Source organism: Polypterus senegalus, chromosome 17 (assembly GCF_016835505.1).
Source record: "Polypterus senegalus isolate Bchr_013 chromosome 17, ASM1683550v1, whole genome shotgun sequence".
Classification (NCBI taxonomy): Eukaryota; Metazoa; Chordata; class Cladistia; order Polypteriformes; family Polypteridae; genus Polypterus; species Polypterus senegalus.
In genome coordinates, this window is record NC_053170.1 from 97,312,037 (window position 1) to 97,336,005 (window position 23,969).

Here is a 23,969-nt window from a genome sequence, read left to right on the forward strand (position 1 = left end):
AGAACCTTTCCTGCCAAGCCGTACTCTTACACAGATAAACTTTCCCCCCCAATCGACGGTTTGAAATGCAAAGACAATAAGCAGAATGTAAAATTAAACAAGAATAAATGTATTAAATGACACAAGACACGCCACAAGACAAATGTACACCCAAATATTCCTCCACCCCAACAATCCCAAAGCAACACTGACAATATATATATACAAATCCCCTCCCTTGTCCACGTAACATATAACGCACACCACACAAACGACAAATGACTAGCGAACAGAATGATTGTGAACTTGAGTCCGATACGTGAATAAATGTCCTGAATACGGGTACTGATTAGTGGCGATTGTAATGTTTGTATTTCCCGGCGTTTGGAACAACCTCACCGTGATTCCTCGGCGTGTGGCGAATGATGATTCGACCCCGGGGTCTTCAGCGGCAAGCAGGTTGAAAGGCAGTCCGGATGAATGAAAAACAAACTGGATGAAGGCGCAATGGAATGATTCGGCAGGCAAGTTGTGATCGTGAATGCGATATTGTTCTCCTTTTTTTTTTTCTCTCTCTCTCTCTCTCTCTCTCTCTCTCTCTCTCTCTCTCTCTCTCTCTCTCTCTCTCTCTCGTGCTAGTTCTTCCTTCGTCTCCTCCTCTTCTCCTTAAATAGTCCGTGACAGTAGTAATTGATTAATTGATATACACAGGTGCTTTCCAGATTAGTGGTTGTGAACTCCTCCCATCATCCATCCTCCTTTACGGGGACAACATTAACTGATACACATACACGCAGTCAATGGGACAATGAAACGAGACACACACACAGCACTGACATTTAAACACTATGTGGCACCGCTACAAGCTCTAGACCATCCAAAAGAAATTGTGACACACAGACACCCATCATCGAGATATCAATGTTTTCGGTATCAGGGGGACCCTAAAATGTCTCAAACCGGAGATTGAAATTTTTGACGAATCTATAGCTTTCGTTCCTACCCTATAGACAGTTATGGTGGAGGAGGGCGCAAAGCAAAAAAATGTTAGGGTGTAACATAAAAAATGTTGAATATACAGTAAATCAAGGGACTTCATCCTCAAGACTATATCATGCAGTAGTGAAATCACATCTGGAGAAGCAGCATTTGAACCTGTTCAGATGAGAGCAACCAGATGCATCCCAGGACTTCAGGACATGCCCTGCTTAAACATACTCTGAGAATTAAAGCAGAGGAGCCTGTGTGAGGTCCCAATCCAGGTCTTCAAAATTCTCAAAAGGCTTTGATAAAGCAGAATTCTTTCACCTTAACAGTGAGCCACATACTTGAGGACACCAGTGGAGCTTAAGAGATGTGCTTTTAGGAATGAAGCCAGGCAGCGCATCTTTACACAGAGTTGCGGGAATCTAGAACAAACTACTAGGGCATGGAATTGAAGCAGAAACCTTCATGAGGTACCTGGGAGAGTTATTGGGACAGCTTAACTATTATCTAAATAGATGAATCTGATGGGCTGAAAGGTCTCCTATCATTCGTCAAATTTCTCATGTTCTTCTCTAATGTATGTATTTTGTGCTTCAAATATATAGACTGGCACTCTGTCTAGGGCTGTTTCCTTCCTTGTGCCCATTGATGCTGCCACAGGGCCCTGGCTTCCCATGATCCTGAATTAAACTAAGTGGTTGTGGGAATGTTATGATATGTAGGTATGAACTGACATGACTGAGGATACACTCTGAATGAAAAATGCCAGCCACCCTCAGTCCCTGCTCAAAAGAAGGGAATCTGATAATTTGGTATCAGATCAGCATAAGCAGGTTTACAAGATGGATGGTTCGCTCAGTTTTGAGAAGCTATGAATGAAGACACAAGAGGTAGGTTAAACTTTGATCCAAGGAGCTTTATTTCTCTGCACAGAAAACTCGTTACAATGTGCACCCCTGACAGAAAACTCCAGGTGGCAATTGCACATGACAGAGAAAACAGCAGGATCCAAAGGTAGGTCCATACATTTCTGTGATAAGAAACATTTCCAAACTGTACATCAAGCTTTTTACAAAAGCACATTTTTCACATTTCCAGCCGTTTTACACAATGTATGGGAGCGGAAGGCACACCTTGAGGCGCCCAACCGTGGAGGGCTGAAAGAGTGGCGGTCCCAAAGAGCGATGGCACTCTGCAGTGCAATTAAAACTCTTCCAGTTTCCACTGTTGCTTGGCAACATTTAAATAGGCCTGAAAGCGCGATTGTGAGATGCGAGCAGTCAGCCTTTACGTCTGTTTGCATTTTCGTATCCTAGGCTCAGTCGGCTGCGACCTCACATGGGTTCTCTCCACGGCCCTTGGCCTCATGGTATAGCCTCTGAAAGTCTTTGAAGCGAGGCGCACAGCTGAGCCTGGCTTCACCAAAGTGCAGACTGCCTGTAAAAAGGAACTCGCCGTCTCCTGGCCTCACTCCACACTCCAGAGGTGTCCGCACCTGTCCCAGCCACCTCTTGCTGCGTCCTGTACTGTAAAAAATGCGACTTTTCTGTCGGTATAGTTTGTCTGCTACTACATTAATCAGAGACTCCTGTAGATCAGCATTGTGGGTCACATCTTGGATCGTTCCTCTTGCCACTAAAAAAAGAAGGAAGAGAGAAACAAAAATGTTAATTCTTAACCTGTCTGTCATCAAAGTCTGCTTTCACAGTCACTCCATGGCCTCGTTGTGAAGTAATCCATGAAATTCCTCTGCGGCCCTAGACTAAACTATGAAGATGAGTACAGTTTGCTCTGCCCTCCTGATGGGCCTCCCCACCGCCTCGGAGTTTGTTAGGGAGACATCAGGGAGTGGGGCTCATAAGCCGCATGCTCACATTACGTCAAGTGGCTACGCGTGGCCTCTACTCTCCCTGGGGGCTGGGGGGGTTTGCACATGCAGCTTAGCTTACTTGCCCTTACTTTCTTTGCATGGGTCAGCCTTTATCAAATCAGAAACGGGCAAAGAAAAAAATAACAGACCTGGAGAGCAGTGATATGCAAAGTCTAACTCGCTCAACTATGCAGCATGGGTTAGCAGGAGGGGGGCATCAGTGATGGAATTACCGAGGGCACACTAGTTAAACCTCCACCATGTTAGAACAGCTTGGCAGACGTGCAGGAGGAGGAGGAGGAATAGGAAGCAATCCCGGATCTGCTATCATTCAACACTTGGCTGTTTGTTTACTGACTACTTTCACCATCAAAGTGAACCTCAAAGTCCTAAATCATGTTGGAATGCTGGGTCAGAATTGTCAAGAAAGGGGTTGGGTACAGCAGCTTAGAGTGTCAGCATTGTCCACCTGTGTGGTGCCACTAAAAGGTGCATGAACTGCTTATTTTACATGTGGCTGATGACTGTCTATGAGGTGACTAACAAGATTAGAATAAAGTTTAGAACACAGTTTAAGTTAGGCAGACAGAAGAACTGAAGTTGTGGCTTACAGTTCTGTGCCTTAAGAGAAAGTACAGAATGGAAGTGGAGCAGCTGGTAGACTGGTACAAGTGCAATGACCTGTCCCTCAAAAATAAGAGATGATTGTGGATTTCAGGAAGACCCACCTTGCATCACACTCCACCTTACATCAAAAGCTCTGAAGTAGAGAGTGATAAAGCACCAAATTAATTTGTATGCACCTCGCAGATAACCTGAAATGGGCTATCAGTTCCTCCTCCTTGACCAAGAAAGCACAGCAGCAGCTTCACTTTCTGTGCCAGCTGAAGAGGACAAGTCTTACATGCCACATACTCGCCTCATTCTACAGGGGCCACCTTAAAAGCTTCCTAACCAGTTGCATCACTCTCTGGTATGGGAACTGTAACACATCTGATTGTGAATCCATACAGTGTATAGTGTGCACTGTGAAGACTATCATGGACATTTTCTTAAAGTACTGCATCTATACGGCTGCCAGCATTGTGGTTAAAACTCTCCCACAATCACTTTTCCCTACTGCCATCTGGCAGACAGTATTGGAGCCCACGGACCAGCACTGCCAGACTGAACAACTGCTTCTCCCCACGGGTATTCAGGCTCCTGAACACGATGAGACCCCCTATCCCTACGTGTGCCCCCTTATCATAGGCTTGTCTTTAATTACTGTTCTGTTCTGCTTTCCTTGTCCATTGTGCATATCCAGTAATCACTGGTAATAGTTTGTCTGTATGATGTTGATTTGTTCAGATGTTATTCCTTGTTCTGCATTCCCGCATGTAAAATTACCCACCCTTTTTGTATTGTTTTATTATCATATTTATTGTCTTACTATTGCACTGTGGCTCTGGGAAACAATTTCCTGTTACTGTATAATGTGCCAAGGTATGCATATAGATAATGACAGTAAAGCCCATCTGATTTGACATTTGACACTTTTTTTCCCAGATAATTCCCCACAAAACCCCCTTCCACCACCATCCCCAAATCGTAGCCTTCCTTTACATTATCCCAGCAAGTTTGAATGAGTTGGTGGCTGGGTCAGTCGTCTAGTCTGATACACCCAGCAACACACTGGTACTAGTCTGGTTTGATTTTGTTTATAGTTGTAGGGGTGGAGCAGAAGCTCAACTGTGCTGGAAAGTCGTTAGACATTTGCTAGTTTTGATTTGGCCTTAGATTTTCCAGTAGTGTAAATTGGCATGGTCTGGAGACTCGAACATACCCAATGACTAGAATTCATATGGACTCTCCCCACTATAGCATATGGCCTGCACATTGAGGCGTGTTACTGACTGCAATTTCCGTATTTTATTTATATATATATGTGTGTGTTTTCAGGTGGAGCACATGCAGGTTAAGTGATACGCAATAGGGACTCTGCTCTGTTGGGCCCTTGAGCAAGGCTCTTAACTTGCAATTGCTGAGCGCTTAGAGTAGTGAGAAAAGCGCTATATAAATACAAAAAATAATTATTAATTATAAATATTCAGTGGCAGCAACCCATTCACCAAAACAATGGGTGAAAACCTATCCGCTTCTGAGAAGATGAATGGCAAGTCTAGTCGTAAGCCAGTGAGAAACAAAGGAAACAACAAGGATTAAAGAAACGGAGAAGAAGCTTACCAAAATCACTGCTGCACACAGCCAAGAGGACCTCTGCATCACTGCACGGCCGGCAGGGTGCTGAAAAACAAACAAAGACTGAGGTAAAGAACAAGCTTTGTGTACAAAATTGGTCCCTTCGAATCTCCAGAACAGCAGGTTTCTTGAGCATATGTCAGTCTAGATAGCATATTCAGAACTAGGGTCCCAAGAAGATTTGTTATTTGGTGTCTCTTGTTTTCTGTCTTGCACCCAGTGCTACCCTCCACAACCCTGAGTTGGATGTTCTGTTATTTTTAGTGAGTGCAGGAACTCTGAAAAATCAATGCCCTTGTGAAGTCTGCATATTCTGATTTCAGTTATGCATCAAACCCATGAGATAATGTTCCTTCATTTTCCATACCACTTAACCCAATCTCAGAATCGTTGGGTATCGGAGCTTATCACTGGGTGCATGTTAATCGCATTTATGTGCGCATACACTGGGCCCGTTAGGAGTCACCACGTAGTTCAACATAAGACTTTTCAGAGTGTGCGAGAAAAACTGGAGCACAATGGTGGATTACAGGGAGGGTGGTAATGTATCTAAAAATCAAATGATCAGTTTTGTAGGTAACTAAACTCGGGATTCTGTCCTGGCTGACCACAATAATTGACTGGTCATATTGCAGCAAGTCTGCTGTGGACACTAAAGGGTTCATAGTAAGCCACCTTGAATTCAAATTGAAAAGTGCTACATAAATCAAGTTATTATTAGCAGCCCCACCAGGCCTTCCTCTGCAGGATATGTTTCTGTTCGGTGTGCTTTATACCCAAACAGAAGTAGGGACACATGCAGTGCCTTAGTGCTAGCTTCCCTGCTAGAAAAGCTGAGCTACAGGACTGCAGAGGAGGAAATTGTCCCATAACTTGTGACTGGCAGGGAAAACCAAGGATACTGTATTATATTTAAAAAAAAAAAAAGAAAAAGTACAAGCAGTCATTTTATTAATGTCTGAATTCAAATGACGAGGCAAAAAAAGCAGGTGGAGGTCAAAACGAAAACAAGGCAGGCACAAAGATCAATTAGTGGTATTAAAAAAAAAAAAAGAAACAAAATTGTAATTCAAACACAAAAGTCAAATACTAGATTCTCAAAATATGTGAAATGTGATGGGAGCTGGACAAGAAGATTCTGGAGTCGGGATGTTTAATGTCAAAGTAAAAAGTGTCTGAGATATTCCTTTTTTAAATCTGCCTTGCACCTCCCATCATGTGACTGGTGTCGGACTGGTGTTGCTTAGTAGCAGCCACTGGCAGGAGGGGTGAACATCAGCCTGTCCAGCTGCTGTCACATGTACTGCAGTGGGTAGTGGACCAGTGACTACCATTCCAAAACTTCTCATTTTCTCACACATTCTGTTCAGTCTCAACTTTCTAGCCTCCTTTCTACCCAGTGAGCCCTTGTCCTGCTCACCTCATTGGGGCTTATTACTGGAAAGGGCTTTAAGGCTCCATGCTTGAATTACTTCAGAGTAACTTTCTTGATAAGGGAATGCCATCTGAAACTCCTGAGGCTGTCTTGCTGGAACTCCTCATGATAGGCCCAGCAGTTGCTGCAGTTTTGAGATTTTAAAGGACCAGGGAATCCTAAGGAAGCCTGTCGATTGTATCACATAATGGGGGGCATGCACAGCATAATGGGCTTCCCTGCTGCCATCTATAAGAATAAGATCACCCTTTTCCAAGATCTCCACTCTGTTTCCTTAAACTCTGTTTGGGCCCTGCCAATACTTGGATGGCAGATCATCTAGGAAAAATCTTGGGTTGCTGCATCAAGAGGTGTTATTGAGGCCAGCAGGGAACGCTTACCCTGTGGTCTGTGTTAGATCTCAATGCAGTGATGGGACCTGGTCATTCTGGCTCCCTGATCATCCTCTTGTTTCATATTAGCTGACTATCACTGTCTCTCTTTCGTTAACCATCTAATAGGCAATGTGTGGTGAGTCTATTGAGACAAAAATGGCTGCCTGTGCATCATTGAGGTGGATGATACACATTTGTGGTTGTTGAAGTGGTTCCAAACTGTCTATGCAAATGTCTTTAAATACATTAGAAAAGCACTTTACAAATGTAATCATTTAATACTAAAATACCTAGTGTCACTATTTCTGTGGCACACTCAAGCTTTACTACCTCTGTTGGTTCTTCTACATACTGTCGTTCCAAGTCAGGCTTTCTTTTGCCATCAGCCCCTTCTCTGTGATGTTTTATGTTGTCTGCCATTCCACCCCTGACTCTACTCTACTGCCTTTCACTTTCATTTTACTGAACTACTTTATTTCAAATTCACTGTAGGTTTGCCTCTCACAACATTACTGAGTGCAAAGCAGAAGCCATCACTGGAATGGATGTCAGCAAAGCACACTCTAAACCTACCCTGTAAATGCGAATGCCGGAGGACATGAGGTGAATGTGCAGACTTGACAGACGGTGAATAACCTGGGATTCGCATTCGGCTGTGGGGCTTGTGTTATAACTGCTGAGCCATTAATATACTTGTGTGTAGCATTCTTGACAGCAGATTTGCTGAGTGTAGTCCCTATAAAACACCATGAAATAACCTACAGAATGGCACAATACAATAATTCAAAATGTACTAAAGACCAGAAAACAATGGAGAAGAGGAACGTAAACTGGCCAAGTTGACTCCTAGAGGTCCGAGACGTGCATTTAAGTGAAAGCCTTCATCATTTTGAAGCCTGATTTGGCAAAATAAACATTCTAAGACAGCTGTTGGCTAATAGGGTAGGCTGAGTTAACTTCAAATCATAAATTAATTAATAATTGTTATATTCGCGCTTTTCCAAACTACTCAAAGCACTTTACATAGTGGGGAGCCACTTCCACCACCATCACTGGGGGGATAAAACAGCAGCCATTCTTGAGCCAGTACATTCATCATATTGACCATTAGGTGCTGAAGGGTGAGAGAGAGATCAGAGGACAGACAAGACTGTGGTGGGCAATTTAGCCAGGACATCAGGGTACACCCTAATCTTTTCGAAAGCTGACCAGTGATCTTTTATGACCACAGTGCGTCAGGACCTCCGGTTTTAAATCTTCTCTGATGGAGGCCCCCATTTTTACAGCACAGTGTCCCCATCACTGCTCCTGGGGCAATGGAATCCATATACAGGCCACGGGGTAAAGTGCCCTCCTGTTCCAGCAGCAATCCAGGATTGTCCTACACTAATAGTGCTTTGTTCAGGCTCTCGAGTTTTGGGTTGCTTTCTCAAGAAGCCGTCACATTCAAGCAGGAAGGGCAGAGTATCTGATAGAGCTTTTCTCCTGAAATAGAGCTACATTATTCGCAGCCATATTTTTCTTCCTGAAAATTTGGCAAGTAGCCTCTACAACCAATTAACACAGTGATATATGGAAATGGAAAAAAAAATACATGCCTACTAACATCATTGGAAAAAAACACATTTACTGGCAGGTACGCACATTTGAACTGAAACAGATGAAGAACACAGCTATGCAGAGGTGGAGGTCATTCATGAGTCAAAATTAACAGCATACAGGATGTTTGAGTCTTTTGCCAATGTCAATATTTTCCAGCCATTTATCTTGTACTTGGTGTGTAACTTTATATTGTATCTTTGTGTGCCCTGTGCTGTGCTGTGTTTTGTCATATTTGTTAAAGGTGCTAAATACAATAAAAGCTGATTGATTGGCTGCAGCAAAAACCCGAAGCTGATGTGGCACTAAAGGGGCTAAACTCCGGCTACATCAGCACTACTGTGTTTTCGTTTAAAAATGCAGAAATCAATCTCCATTTTTACCGTTCATCCACACTACCACAGTGGCTTATTTTGCATCTTTGGCAACATACAGTATTTGCCCAAAATAAAGTCAAACTACATTGACTGATTAAGGCAGCAAGTAGGGTCATTGAGGAGGAAGGACAAAAAAAATCGGTGCAGCAGCTAAATGAGTACTTGGTCCTTGATGCGCTCTGTCAAATCCTCAGCAATCCCACATGGCCACTACATTGCAAATTTATTTTTGCCTCCATGGCACTAAACAGATTCTTACAATGTCAAATAAAAACTTCCACATTCAAGAAAACATTCGTACCCTCAGCAATTAGGCCGTGGACAAGTAACTGGAATACATGTCCATTACTGACATGGCAGATTCATATACGTCACCATACAGACAGATGTCAAGTTTTTTAGTAGATGTATTTGCTTGTGTATGTGTGTTTAATTTAGGAATGCATGCTAGGGTTCAGAAATATGTGGCTCCTTGTATTTATCTTTCCTGCCTTTTTCTTTTTAAAACCTACTGTATATCTCAGTAATTTCTGGTTGATGCACAAACCAAATGAATTCCCTTATAAGGGATAGGAAGATAATTTTGAAGTTTTGACTCCTGAAAGCTGAGACCTTTGGGAATGCTCTTCAGATGCTGGCTCGGTGTTACACTTGCGGACAGGTGAAAACATAGACCTTCAAAAGAGCAGACTGTAATTGTGTTCCAATTTTATTTGTGCTTATTACGTATCCCTTTCCTTATTAGGTCCTGCTCATTACAACGTCTCATTCCCTGATTGCTGGTTGGTCACCCTTCGCAGTATGGAGGAGTTGCTTTCCCTGGCGCTTGTTGCTGTGTTGCTTACTTGTATACATCTACAGTTTGAATGCTGCATACATGTGCAAAAGGCAAATGCATTTCCAGTTGCTACAGTTTCATGTTAAAGCAGTGTCCACTTCATTACATCCAAGTGCTTGTTAGCACAAATAGTCAGCTCACTCAAACAGCAAGTCATTTGGCTGCAGCTCAATCTATACAGCGTCCAGCCATGGTCAAGATATTGAGATGTTGTTTAACTAAACATTTTGATTGGGCCATGATCTAAGCCACTTTCACTCATGGTATGTGTTTGTGCCTGACGTGATGCTTCAGCTGCCTTTATTGGATTTTCATGCACTTCATTCTCCAAAGCTTACAGACAATTGGACAATAATCAAAATCGTGAGTGAGCAACAAAAGAGGGGGCCGGAGTTGGTGCTAGATAAGAGGACCTCATAAAGTGGCCAGAGTGTGCAAGAGTTTTGTTTTGTCTGTCTGTTCTTTAAAGAACAGGAATTTGCTTTTACTTTAGTGGAACTACCCACTCCAGAGCGAATTTGTGCTGCTTATAAACCTGGAGGAGTGCATTTTGCCCTCAATTACTGCATTCCAGCAAAATTAATGAGAACATTTGTCACCAATTTGATAGATATTTGTAGTTGCCATTAGACTGTTCTAGGGAGATGCTGTCTTAATCATTTCCAGGCAAAATGACTGTGGTTTTACATTGAGAGTGCAGGCATTTTAAATGGGTGGGTTGGGGGAATCCCCTCTTGATCATTTGCAGCCATTAGGGGTTTGTTTTTATGTGGGAATTTTTGTCATTGAAAATGGGTGGTGGTGCATTCATATGCCAGTATAATGGGTGTGTTAGTACTTCAGTTAACATTGGCCAATCTGGATTCATGTATGATTGTACCATTTGGGCCAAGAAAATTCCAAATATCCCAAGGTCAGGTGACTCAGAGTTCCCAGGGCCTTTCTTACAGGCGAAATGTCATGGGTAATAAAAGTTAATATGGGGAGCAAGGTTTGCACAGAGCTAAACCAAAAATCTGAGGTTCATTCAAAATTAAAAGGGACGACCCCACAAAGTTTCTTAGGAGGGATATTTAGAAATTCTTTGGCAGGAATACAGAATTCAAAGAGGCTGAACACAAGAAGCACCCTCAAAATAGTCTGTAAGAAAAAGCTAATTGCAAAAAATCAGATTTGCTTTTGCAACATTTTTTTTTTGGTATGGTGACTGGGTGGTACACATTTCATTGAGTCTGCACTCTTTATGAATACAACGTTAAATAAATACATTAATAATATTTTGTGTCTGGCAAAGATACCGTTTTGTTAGACAACATCTGGTTTCAATAAAATACTAGGTGCATTCTGATCTGGGTTCAGTGAGATAGCAGTTACTTGCCCAAGTGGGTTCATTGAGGTCCAGTTTACTGCAGGCCACTGTCCCGTTGTAATTAATTAGGCTAACTGAGAATAAATTTGCCCGTCTTTTCAACTGACAGCAGCATCCCCACAGCACAAACGTCAACACAAGCTGAATGCTTTAGGTTAGTTTTGCTTATTCACAGATCTGGAGCCAAAGGTAACACTGAATATTAGTCCAACACCAGAATACGCACACATTCCATATATATTGTATACATTATTAATTTAGGAGGAAAACAGGATGGCACAGTGTCCTTAAACTTCTAGAATGTTGGATTAAAATGCCAGTATGTCTCACTCTGGCGTCTGAATGTTCTCCCTATGTTTACGAGACTTTGTTAGGCTAACAAACAAAAAAATTGGACTGGATGAGTGACTGTGGCCCTCACTGCACCACACTGCGAAATGTTATAGCCTGACAACGCTTTGCTTTGGACTGTGTACTTCTGGTAAATGACTAATTATAAACTTCTTCTCCTACGTAAGTGGCTGACACACAGTTAGTCATCTCTATGAAGAATCGGCCACCTGCTTTACAGTAGCACTCTAGGCTTATTCAGTGAGGACACCCATCAGATCCACCTTTCATCATAAAACAGAGGAGCAAGGGTTATATCGGAGCCCAGACTTTAGCAAGGGCAATACCACCCAACCTGGCATCCATCCATCCTTCCTTCCTTCCTTTGGTCAGAAGTTTTTCAAAGTGCATTGCTTATTTTATGCTTTGGGGCCACCTACTTAATTTTTATTCCTATGAACTGCATAATCTGCATCCATTTCCTATTTAGGGTATGATGGCAACATTTTGTGATGGACTGATAAGGCCATCCCTTACACCCTTTCCCTTACAGTTTCCTGCTGGGAGATATCGTCTTCACATTACAAAATGTTTAATGCATGTGTGGAACTTCATTTTAATAATATGCCCATGTGTCAGCTATCCATGAATCCTCCTCAAACTAAAAGACTGGTGTTGTGTTCAGAAGTTGCATTCTTAAGTTAAACTGTCACTGGTATTCACACTGAACAGTCTAAGGATTATTAGCTCAACCTAACCCTGGTCGTGTATTGGACACTGACTGCTACCAAGTGGACGTAAAAACAAATGTGTGTAGTAATGTCATCTCAAGGCAGAGGAGTAGCTTCAGTGACAGACTTTTGTCACCGTCCTGCTCCACTGACAGACTGAGGAGATCGTTCCTCCCCCCACACTATGCGACTCTTCAATTCCATACAGGGGAGTAAATGCTAACTTTACTCAAAGTTATTGTCTGCTTTTACATGCATTTTTATTAGTCTTTTTAATATTGTTTTTTGTATCCGTATACTACTGCTGGATTATGTGAATTTCCCCTTGGGATTAATAAAGTATCTCTCTATCCATCTCTCTATCTATCTATCTCATTAGAAAGTTCAGTGATTGCAACCCTTCCTTCTGTTAACCTGCTTTTTGTTCCAGGCCCCTTCTTTCTGGTGCCATTGTACCGGAGTGTGGGCTCACATCATTGGTAGAGAACTCTGTCCTGCTGTACGTAGTGAAGTGAAAACTGCAGTGCTACTTAGGGTTTCACAATACAGTAGGTTTACATTCAAATCAGTATTGGCCAATACTGGAATAATAACAAAAAAAAATGTATCATTACTGAATCTGATGTAGAAAAATTTCCAATGTGATAACATAGTTAATATGAGTACATGCTGAATGCTGTGCTGTTTGTTGGGTAAAATGGTGGTGGTGTGGTAATTTGTGGCCACGGTTGCCATTGGCAACAAAATAGACATTTTGTAACACTTTTCTCTTTGGCTGAAGTTATAATAATAATAATAATTAGTCACCTTAAATGATATTACTAAGACAAGTAAGCTGGCTACCTCAAAGCTAAAGAGGAAAAACTAGGATTGCTGTCTGCTACTTCTTTATCAAAGTAGCTGTTAAGAAATTCAATCAGTTATGTTGATGCTCATTGTTGCAGTATCCGTGTTTCTATTTAAAATATATAACAACATTTTCAGACTCAGTCCAATTTAGGATGGAAGCCAGGAAGCATGTCTGTATGCAAAGAGAGTCTGAAACAAACTACTGAGCCATGTAGTTGAAACAGAAACGTAGGCCATGTTTAAGAAGTATCTGGGTGAGATATGGGGACAGTCTAACTGTTAAGTAACCAATGAAGCCTGATGGACTGAATGGTCTCCTCTTGTTTGTTAGATTTCATATGTGTAGAAGATGAGGTGAGATCTATTCCAGTAGCATGGGGCACAAGGCAGACAACAGCCTTGAACAGGGTGCTAGTTTATCCAAGGTCCGCTGTCACAAAGCCAATTTAGAATTCCCAGTTAACCTGACCAGCATGTCATGGGGTGAACATGCAAACTAGAGACACAGACAAGACCTAAGGCTGCATTCAGGAAGAAGCAGTGCCAACAAGCTGCATGTATGTAAAGCAACTAAGTAAGAAAGTAACACACGTACTCTTAATTCATTTTATTATTTGATTTGTTCCGGAAACTAAGCATGTTGACCAAAGGTCAAAAATGACTTCCTCTTTTATCTATTCTGCAGTAATTTAAGCCATCAGTTCATCTAGAAACTAAGCTGCAATTTACACAGAAACAAAGTAAAGTAAACAAATTTTAAAATAACAAGTATTGATATGAGAATCAAAAAAAAGTATACAAAACAAAAATCATTTTTTTGTCATTAACCCAAAATCTGCATACTGGTGCATGTCAGGTTCCTGGGTACCAATCTCTGGAGAAAGTAGGCTACAATTTACGTATTAACAGAATGTGGATAAAAATAACTAGAAACAATAAATATGCAAACTAAAAAAACATAGTCAAAAATAATTGGAAATGATGGTATTGACAGATATGACACATAAATTGACTATCAGTGTTTTCCCAAAATTTGCATGTTATTTTACTCTTTTATGTACTGCCTTTCACTATGTTGTGGGACTTTTTTCCTAATTTCCGACTACATTAACTTTAAAAATCTGTTGATTGCTGATGAATTTCACACTTTCACACATCATTTGCTTTATTCACAGATTTTAAATTGTCTTCCGTTGCTGATCACTGATGAATTTCATGCATTCAAACAATAATTGTCTTTATTTATAGGTTTTGAATGCTCTTACGGACTGGCACGGTCATTAGGTTTGGTGCTGCCCACCACCACAAAGGTAGAAGGTTTTTCTTCTAGAGTGAAGCAGCCGGTTTAGTGGCATTCAGATACTGAGCCCATTTAAATGTGTGTCATACAAACGCACACGGAAGTGCACACTCTCCCCTTTGTGTCGCATAGAGCAGTGAATCGCTAAGCTGAGGCCCTTCCATTGCCTCTATTCATTAAGGATGTTCCTTTATGAAGATCATCATTCAATTTAAAAAAAAATTGCACCAAGCTAATTATTCTAAAGAAGGGGAAATGGACAGGAATGAAGAATAGTGGAAGGAGAGCCAGCCAGTAAGCAGCAGAGCTGCACAAGGAGGCTCCTGCTTCCTCACACTATAAACAATACAATAAAAGATCACACATCATTGAGAGCCAAGGAGTAAAAATAGTGAATGCGCTCCACTGCCTTGGCACACGGGAAGTATCCCCCTCTGCCAAGAGGAAAAAAGCCTCCACTCTGAGGCGGGTACAGCCGGCAACTTGGAGCCATGGGAGTGCAGACCACAAGACAGGCCGCATTGTAAGAGTCACTCACTGGGCGCTACGCCACAGAACACTTCCGATGGGAGACACAGCGCTCTTAGCTGCACACTGTATTTGCTAAGTGGCCTGAACATTGATGCCAGGATATGGCTGAGCTGCAGGGAATTGCCATACCATCTGCCAGTCTTACCTGAGAGAAGTGGTGACCGCATGCCAATCCTCTGCTGGACCAGTTCGTATTGAAAGGCTGTAATTTTCCGACTAATGTCCAGTTGTGGAGTGGCTTCAATAAAAAGTGAGCCCTCCTCGTTTCCATAGCAGTATATCTGGTTGGGGCTATGATCCTGCTCCCTAACCAGCACCTTTAAGTCTCCAGATTTTTCTAAATAAATATTCGCTCCCTTGGAGTCTTTGGAAGGCTTGATGCAGATACTCAAGTACTTGGTTGAGGCCGGTACGACATTGGGCCTCAGGTTGACAATAAGAGCTCCTGTGGGGTACAGCCACTCAAGACTGCCCTCCGAGCAGCGGAGGTAGACCTGCTCCACATCTCTTGTGTGAGGCTCATGTGTCAGTCCGCTGTGGAAACAGAAAACAGAAACAAAAAGGTGAGAGCAATGCCTGGGCTGAAAGAACAAATTATAAAAAGGCTTGCTGCTCCTAAACGTAGGCTTCTCCCGGTGAGGCTGCACTACTGCTGTGCTTATCTTCTCTAACCACAAACTCTTTTGAGACACATCGCACTGTTGTCCTGATTTTAAGGGACTCTTGCTGCAAACAGTTACACAGGCTAAGTTCAGGTTTTCATCGTCTGCTAGCTCATCTACTAGGCAAAAGGCAATATTGGGAACTTTTACAAAGCTCAAAGAAAAATGTACAAGGAATCCTACCCAGAATGAAATGGTTCTTTGTCAAGCAATGAAGAGCCACACAACCCAGTAGAGTGCTTTTAAGAAACTGTTCTTTTTAATAGTGAACTTAAGCATAGTTGCTTACCACTTTCATCTCTTTATGGCTGTAGTCTTCCCTTGTCTAAAAGTTCCCACTGAGCGCATACTGTATTTTCACGTTCACAAATACAAAGTAGCATGAAGTTCTTAACTTGCATGTTGGAGCAACATAGGATTTTTATTTATACAGTGCCTTGCAGTGGTGTTGGCTAATGGACTGGGCATCTGTCTATCACAGAACCTCCTCACACACATCCACCAAATTTGAAAACACCGGTCAATCTAACTTTTATATAGATAGATAAGTTGATATCAGATAATATAGATAGCTGTCTAGCAGCCATTAGCAATTAAAAACAGGTAATCCATCTAAAGACAAGCATGTTTGGGCCTGGCAAGTACTTGGACAGAAGACCAACTAGGAAGAAGCTTAGGTTACTGCTGAAAGAGGTGTTGGTGAGGCCAGCAGGGGGCGCTTACCCTGTACTCTGTATGGGGATCACAATGCCTATTGCAGTGGTTCCCAAACTCGGTCCTCCTGTGGCTGCAAGTTTTTTTGTTTTTTTTTTTTCCCCAATCAGATCCACAATAAGTGATAATAATTGACAAATTGATCTCATTTAGTTAGTGGGTGTGTGATTTTTTTCCTTTTATCTTATACTGCATTCAGAAAAGCACAGCAAGTATGGTTTTTACACCATAAGACATTTAGAAATATTTCTATGTTTTGCTCTATCTTTAAATGCTTAACTTTTTTGCCCTAGTATTTTTCTCTTATGCTGTGTAGTCTTCTCCCTTCATTTTATCCTAATAGTGCCAATTAAAAAACGAGTAGACACCCAAATAAAACTGAATGTAACAACTTCAATAATAGAAAGGCAGAATGGAAATCAGGATATATAAAGTAAAAAGGTTATCCAGGTATAACTTCTCAATTTGTATTAAAAATTTATTAACACATTTACTTTTGTAACTTTTTCACTGACCCCAAACCACAAAAACTGGGAAATAACAGCTCACTTAATTTAGCTAGGATTCCAATTAAAAACAGAAGTTGATTTGAACAAAAATCTGCAGCCCCCAGCGAACCGCTGCCCTAGTGCAAGGACGGAGACCTTGAGCTGGAAAACAATTGACACCACCCTTTAGAAGAGATGTAAAACTGAGATCCTGACTCTCTGTGGTCCTAAGAGATCCCAGGACATCTTTCAGGAGGAGTGGGCTGTTCTTTGATATCCTTGCTAAATTTCCCCCTAATTACCCCCTGTCTATAATTGGTTATCTCTATCTCTCTCTGTCTCTCTCTCACCCCTTCACCAGCTAATAGCTAATGTGTGGAGAGAGTACTGGAGCGAGCATGCCTGCTGTCATATCATATCCAGGTTGATGCTACATATTGGTGGTGGTTAAATTGGATCCCCATTGTCTATGTAATGCACTTTAAGTAGATTAGAGACTTTCAGTATAATGTAATTAATTAATTATTAAGATCGGGGAAAAGATGTCTATTTACAGAAGCTCAATAAATAAATATTAATATATCATGACAAACAACCACCCCCTTTCTTAAATACACAGCAGAAAGATTACAAATTAAGAAAACTCCTGACTTAGTGCTAAAGTTAAAAAAAAACAAAACAAGTTACACTCAAAGTGGGAGGCGCTATACATATCACTGTTGTTACAAAAGAACCCCGAACGTACACAAACACTGGGAGACCCTGCACCTGCAGTGTCCATACATACCATGCCCAGCACCACTGACCACTGTGTCACCATGCCACCCAAATAAAATAAAAGTTGGTTGTTTGGCACTGCCCAGATGGAGCAGCTCTCTCAATGGTTTGTTCAAAATGCAGTCACTTGTATAAAATGGCATTAAATCTCAGCTGCCTTCCCTAAATTGGCTATTAGTTTAATTTGTTGCACATGGCCTGATATGCATAATATGTTGCACTTCTTCTTTCATATCAATGTATTGAGTGCAGGGCTCATTAGTGGAAGTGCACTTAAAAATAAGGATGAACTCAATTTATAAAGCTCTTAATACCAACAGCCCACTATGCTGACCATCCCATGTAAAACTATAGACACAAATAACTGAAGCCCTCAGAGTGTGGCCTTCAAGATGGCTCAAAGCCTTGCTGTGTAACTCTTGGTCAGCATTCCTGTGACTCCTGCACTTAGTGTGTCAGTTGAATTAAATAGAAAAATCCTTCCATCTGTCAACCAGTCCAGAGCAGAGTTGCGAGGAAGCTAGAGCCCAGTCCTAGCAAGCATCGGCAGCAAGACAGGGACAAATCATGATATGTAATTCCTTTTTTGAGGACCAGGGTGGGGTGGAGGGTAGTAGTGTGAATAGCTCTGTTATCTAACCTACCGGATCAAACATCCTGGGTTCAAATCCCATTTGGGTCTTCGTGTGTTAGTTAAACAGCTCTGTGTGAAGTGACTGGCGTCCCATTCAAACTCCTAAAGGTGCCAGAGTGGTCGTCAGGCCAGTGTCAAAGGGGAACCATTTTTGGTTACCAAAACAACCATCCATGTGAAAGATTCCGTTCAGAGCCTGTATTTATTTAGCTTCATAACAGGTAACATAAATAGCCATGCATAGATAATTTGTGAACCCCCATTACTGATTTTAAAGGACTCTCAATGTATACAATCACAGGTTTTCTTGATCTGTTGTATACTAGTCGTTTGCCTACTAGATTTTAGGTCATTTTTTTCCCCACATATTTTTAAAGCCAGAAGAACTGGTTTGATATGCAAATAACCCTTTCCAGGTTTTTACTATTCTTTCTCAAGCAATGGATCAACGAAGAACCCACCCAGCCCAGTAAAATGCCATTATGGAACTATTATTTTTAAAAGTGCAGGGTTGATTTCTAACTGGTGTCCGATACTGTCGGGTTGACTTGAGCCCTCTGTGACCCTGAATTAGATTAAGCGTGGTCCAAAATGCCATGTTAACGAGGCACTTCGGCCAAGTGGTCTTGGAACGGCCGCGGATCTACAAACGTTTCATTGATCGAACTGGCGCGTGCGCTCAAGCGGCCGAATCGCCTCACCCGGCACAGAGAGTGAAAGCGCCTTAGGTGTAGCGGGACAGCGACGGTAAATGCCGAGAGTGACGTGCCAACAGAAACCAGAGCACATCAGCTCCCAGTGTGCCAAAAACGAACACTCCAGCGAAGACACAGTTTTCCGCCCTTGCGTCTTACCGATTTTTTTAAAAAAGAAATTAGCTCAATAAGTAGAAACACAACGGCGCATGATTTATTGCTGCGGTTGTAAAAAACGGAAAAATTGACAAACATTTGAAAAATGTGACGTCGGAACAGAACACTGCGCGTTTGATATCCAAACTCTTGACGATTCTTTTTTTAAAATCCAAATAAATGCTCGTCCTATTTCTGTTGCTAGGTTCCTGAAAAGCCGTATTTCAGTAGGTTTATATAGCGCCTTGCACAGGGTGACCTCTGATCGCTTCTTGGAAACACAGATGGAGATAAGAGACTCGCACTGAATGCAGAGAATTGTCAGAAGCCTTACCTTCCCCTCCAGCTGCACTGATCGCTGGAATACTGAGCCGCCGCGGCACGAAGCAAGACAAGTGTCGCTAGCAGACAGCCTGGGAACAAATTGATCATGTCGACTCCTTTGGGGGAACTTTGTTCTTGTACTTCTGTTGGTTTCCTCCACAAGGTTCCCCTACATTGTCTCCCAGGATCACTAGAGCGGCAGTCCACAAGTTCAGAGTAACCCTAATCCATCCTCGGTAAGCAGCGGCGGATTGCGGCTCTGAGAACTTTTACTCAAAGTTTTTCGTCTCAAATGGGTCTGCGTCACCAGAGCCCCGCCTATTCAGTGTGCTCGGCAGTAGTGACAACACGCCTCCACTGAAGCCACCAATGAACATCGCGCAACCTTTCTTTTTTTTTTTTTTTTTAAATCCCGCCCTTCCTTCTTGGAGGTGCTGTGGCTCCTGTGTGTGCGCGCTCGCAAGATTGTAATTCTAAAAGCGGCCTCTAGGTGGCATGCCATGGCGGAATGCTGTCAGTCTCGTTAACTATAATGATGAATGCAGACATTAAATATGCCCACGACGTAGAATAATATACATACCGTATACTGTACGTAGCGTTCAAAAGTTAGGAATCACCCAGAAATGCTTGTTTTTGATAGAAATTGATGCCTATTTTCCAAGATATCACTAAACTGATGTAAAATTACAACCAAGACATTGCTAGCGTTGCTAATGGATATTATTGCTTGAAATGACTGATATTTATTTTATATGACTGCAAAACCCCATTTCTTCAGTGTTCTAACGAACAGCTTATCCTTAATTAGTCATGTTTAAATGTAAATTAATTATTAGACAAACCTTTAATTGCATTAGCACAGTTGTCCTGTTGTGAGGTGAACCTTCAGCCCAATTTGAGGTATGGAGTGCTCTGAAGCAGCTTTTTTTTTTTAAGGGTTACTCTGTACTTTGCTCAATTCATCTATCCCTTAATTCTGTCTAGTCACCTAGTCCCTGATGGTGCCACCACCATGGTTCACTGTTGTAATGGAATTTCACAGGTCATGAATTGAGGCCAAACACTTGGATGTTGGTTTCATCAGACCATCAGTTTCCCACAGTCTGAGAGTCCTTTATGTTGTGTTTTTTTTGCAAACTTCAAGCAGGCTTTATATTTCTTTTACTGAAGAATGGTGTCTGTCTGGCCACTCTGTCATAAAGCCCAAGTTAGTGGAGTGTTACATTGATGGTTGTCCTTTTAGATGTTTCTCCCATTTCCACACAGGTTCTCTGGAACTCAGCCAGAGAGGCATTCGGGTTCTTGGTCATCTCTCTCTTACCAAAACCTTCATCCCTGATAGCTTAGAGTGTGTTAGGGGTGTGTGTTCGTGTTCATCCTGTGATGGACTGCTACCCTGTACGGGTTTTCTTCCTGCCTTGTGTCCTTTGCGGTCACCCCCTGACCCTGGTCTGGATTAAGTGGTTTAGAAAATGACATATTATATAATGCTTTTCACACCCAGCTGTCTATTCATTATATAGTGCAGGAGTGTCGAACTCTGGGCCTGGAGGGCCACAGTGGCTGCAGGTTTTCATTCTAACCCATTTCTTAAATCACTGATCTGTTTTCACTGCTAATTAACTCATTTTCCCTTCATGTTAATAGCCTTGTTTTTAAGGATTCAGTCCTCTGATTTTTTTTCCCTTTCTTCATTAAATGACAGCTAAACAGAAACGAGACATGAAATGAGCCAACAGCTGAATAGCTAAACTGGGATTTCAAACTCCAACCAGTTTCTTAATGAGAAGCCGATTCTTGTTGTTAATTAAACCCATTATTTAATTACATGGCTTGTTGCTGCTCTCATTCTGCCACAGCAGACATTTCCAAAACTGTTTTTCTAAGAACACAGTCAAAATGTTTTGGTGACCTGAGAGATCAGCCTTACAGAGACCTTCACCTTTCCTTATTTTCAGATATTGTGTGATGGGCACAGGTGAGCTGGTCATGTGGCAGCTTGTTTTGTGTCTCATTATTGTTTGGCTGCTAATAAAAGAAAAAGAAACAACTAAGGGCCCTGAGTCGAGTTAATTAAAACTAAGACAAAGGAAGTTAATTAGCAGCAACTGGTCAATAATGAAGATGGTTAGAATGAAAACCTGCAGGCACTGCTGCCCTCCAGGACCGGAGTTCGACACCCATGATATAGTGCCTATCTGACTATTGTGTAGTGCCCTTCACACATATATGTAGATCTATTTTATAGTGCCTTTCACCCATATCTATTCATTACATAGTTCTTATCTGTCTGTTATATAGTGCATTTCACACATTTGTCAGTCTATTTTCTGTATGCAACCATTTATTTACATCTAGTAATGACCACACTTTGAGCTACATCCTGTTTATGAACATGTGCTATATAAATAAATGTTTTGTTGTTGAAAAATGTGTTTGGGTCTTCATACTTTCTGAAGGCATCATTTCTTAACACGTACAAACTTCCATAAACAGGCTTTTTTTTTTTGTTTTACTTTAAATGCTCAACTGAATATTAGAGTATGAAATGAGGTAACGGTGGCAAACAACAAAGCAGTACACTAAATGTTCATAAGACAGTGAAGCATCCGATGCTAAAAATAAAGTGAATAAATGCTCAAGTGCTAATGACTCTTCTGTTGCATGTCTTTCATATGGAGTAATACCACAAAGAGTTTTGTGTGTATTTATGAGTAGAATATGTCCCCAAGATTAGCTGCTCAGCATTTCAAAGACGCCAGCATAAGACCAAGAGGATAAAATGAGGTGTCATTTACAGAATGCAATAGCAAAAGATGTCCCTTTTAATCTGGCAATACCAAATTTGCCCTAATGTGTGCCAGGGTGTTCACCCCTCACTGGGCTGGCACCTTGTCCAGGATTATTCCTGACTTGCACCCTATGCCTTGCTGGGATAGGCTGCAATCTCCTCTCCCCCCACATAAGGCACATTTAGATAGTAGATGGAATGTATAAACGACAGAGCTTTATGCACAGTTAGAAGGATGTCACTGCCCCAGTGAAGCTGGTCTCATTTAAGATGCTGGCACTGCATATCAAGAGGATGCTGAGTTATTTATTTATTCTACAACAATGAGAGCACCATCTCTTATTAAGGTGTTCACTATGGAAGTGCGACATAGTACAACATACTTTGAATTGAGTAAATCAGCTCAGGGTCATGGTAGGCTGGCACCTACCCTGGAGTGTAAAATTTGATTCTTTATGTTACTGTTGGCGGCACGGTGGCGCAGTGGTAGCGCTGCTGCCTCGCAGTTAGGAGACCTGGGTTCGCTTCCCGGGTCCTCCCTGCGTGGAGTTTGCATGTTCTCCCGTGTCTGCGTGGGTTTCCTCCGGGCACTCCGGTTTCCTCCCACAATCCAAAGACATGCAGGTTAGGTGGATTGGCGATTCTAAATTGGCCCTAGTGTGTGCTTGGTGTGTGGGTGTGTTTGTGTGTGTCCTGCGGTGGGTTGGCACCCTGCCCAGGATTGGTTCCTGCCTTGTGCCCTGTGTTGGTTGGGATTGGCTCCAGCAGACCCCCATGACCCTGTATTCGGATTCAGCGGGTTAGAAAATGGATGGATGGATGGATGTTACTGTTCACCATTCCCATCAGCACACTCCTACAAGGGACGCACGCAATATGACTTTTCCAATTTTGCTTCATCCAAATTCACGGTCCTGTGGGGCTGGAGCGTATCCTGGCGTCACAGAAAGACCCATACAGGAAATATTAACCTCACCAGTACATCTTTTAAAATATGGGAGATAAATGAACAAAGACCGAGAACAACACACAAAGAACAGACACATACCCCAATCAAAAATGGCAGTTAAGCCCAAAAACACTGCATTTTTTAAGTCCTTAAAATGTAATTCAGAGATTTCATCACTTAATACGTCTTTCTTTACATTTGACACTGTAATAGACAAGACGTGCCGGCTGGGATGGAAGGCACCGTACCTGGCGGGGAGGCCTTCTTCACAGAAGGATGCGAGTAGATGGGAGGCTGTTATAATGGACGGACAGAGGATGACTGCTTCTCGGGGCCGGGTGTTCCCCCAGTATACTTGGGGACTGACATCCCTCTGGCATGCCATTTTGGACAGTCTGTACTACTCTGTCCGAGAGGCATCGTCTTCTAGCCTCTTTTATTTTCATGTGTACTCGATCAGCTGTAATCGTGATTGGGATTTGGTATTTTTTAATTCAAGCTTATTTTTTCACAAACATGGTATATGGGCATTTGCCACACAAACCTGTGTTCTAAAGTTAAAGGTTTTCTATAAATGTTAGAATATACTGGAGTTTTATAGTCAACACTATGGAGCATAGGACATAAAGCATATAAATTTACAGAATATGCCATTGTTCCAAGCCCATACGGTTGCCAGGAAAACGTGTAGGTTTCCAAACTGGAACCATCATATGGAGAAATCTGTTCTTGGCAGACAGTCTCCCCCAGTCCACCCATTATATCTTCTCCCTGATATGGAAAGGGAATATAAATGAACCCAGTCAGGATGACTTTCCATCCATGCCTTCCTTTAATACTGGCTTTCTGGCTGGGTAAGGCACCACTCCCAGTTGAGATTCCAGTCCATCCATTATGTCTATCACAAACCATATGTTCTGTGTCAAAGCACTTTTTTACATTCCTGGCTGTTTCTGTGTTGGCCGC

General features: G+C 42.0%; 1 protein-coding gene across 1 annotated transcript; it reads right to left on the reverse strand.

The window, feature by feature from the left end:
* Nucleotides 1-1,861: 1,861 nt before the first annotated feature.
* metrnla (meteorin like, glial cell differentiation regulator a) lies at nucleotides 1,862-19,548 on the reverse strand. Its single transcript, XM_039739490.1, has 4 exons — nucleotides 19,271-19,548; nucleotides 14,956-15,344; nucleotides 5,063-5,122; nucleotides 1,862-2,601 (listed from the first exon to the last, which is right to left on the reverse strand). The coding sequence occupies exons 1-4, from the start codon at nucleotides 19,366-19,368 to the stop codon at nucleotides 2,285-2,287; spliced, it is 864 nt and encodes a 287-aa protein (XP_039595424.1). The 5' UTR covers nucleotides 19,369-19,548; the 3' UTR covers nucleotides 1,862-2,284.
* Between the last annotated feature and the right edge of the window lie 4,421 nt (nucleotides 19,549-23,969).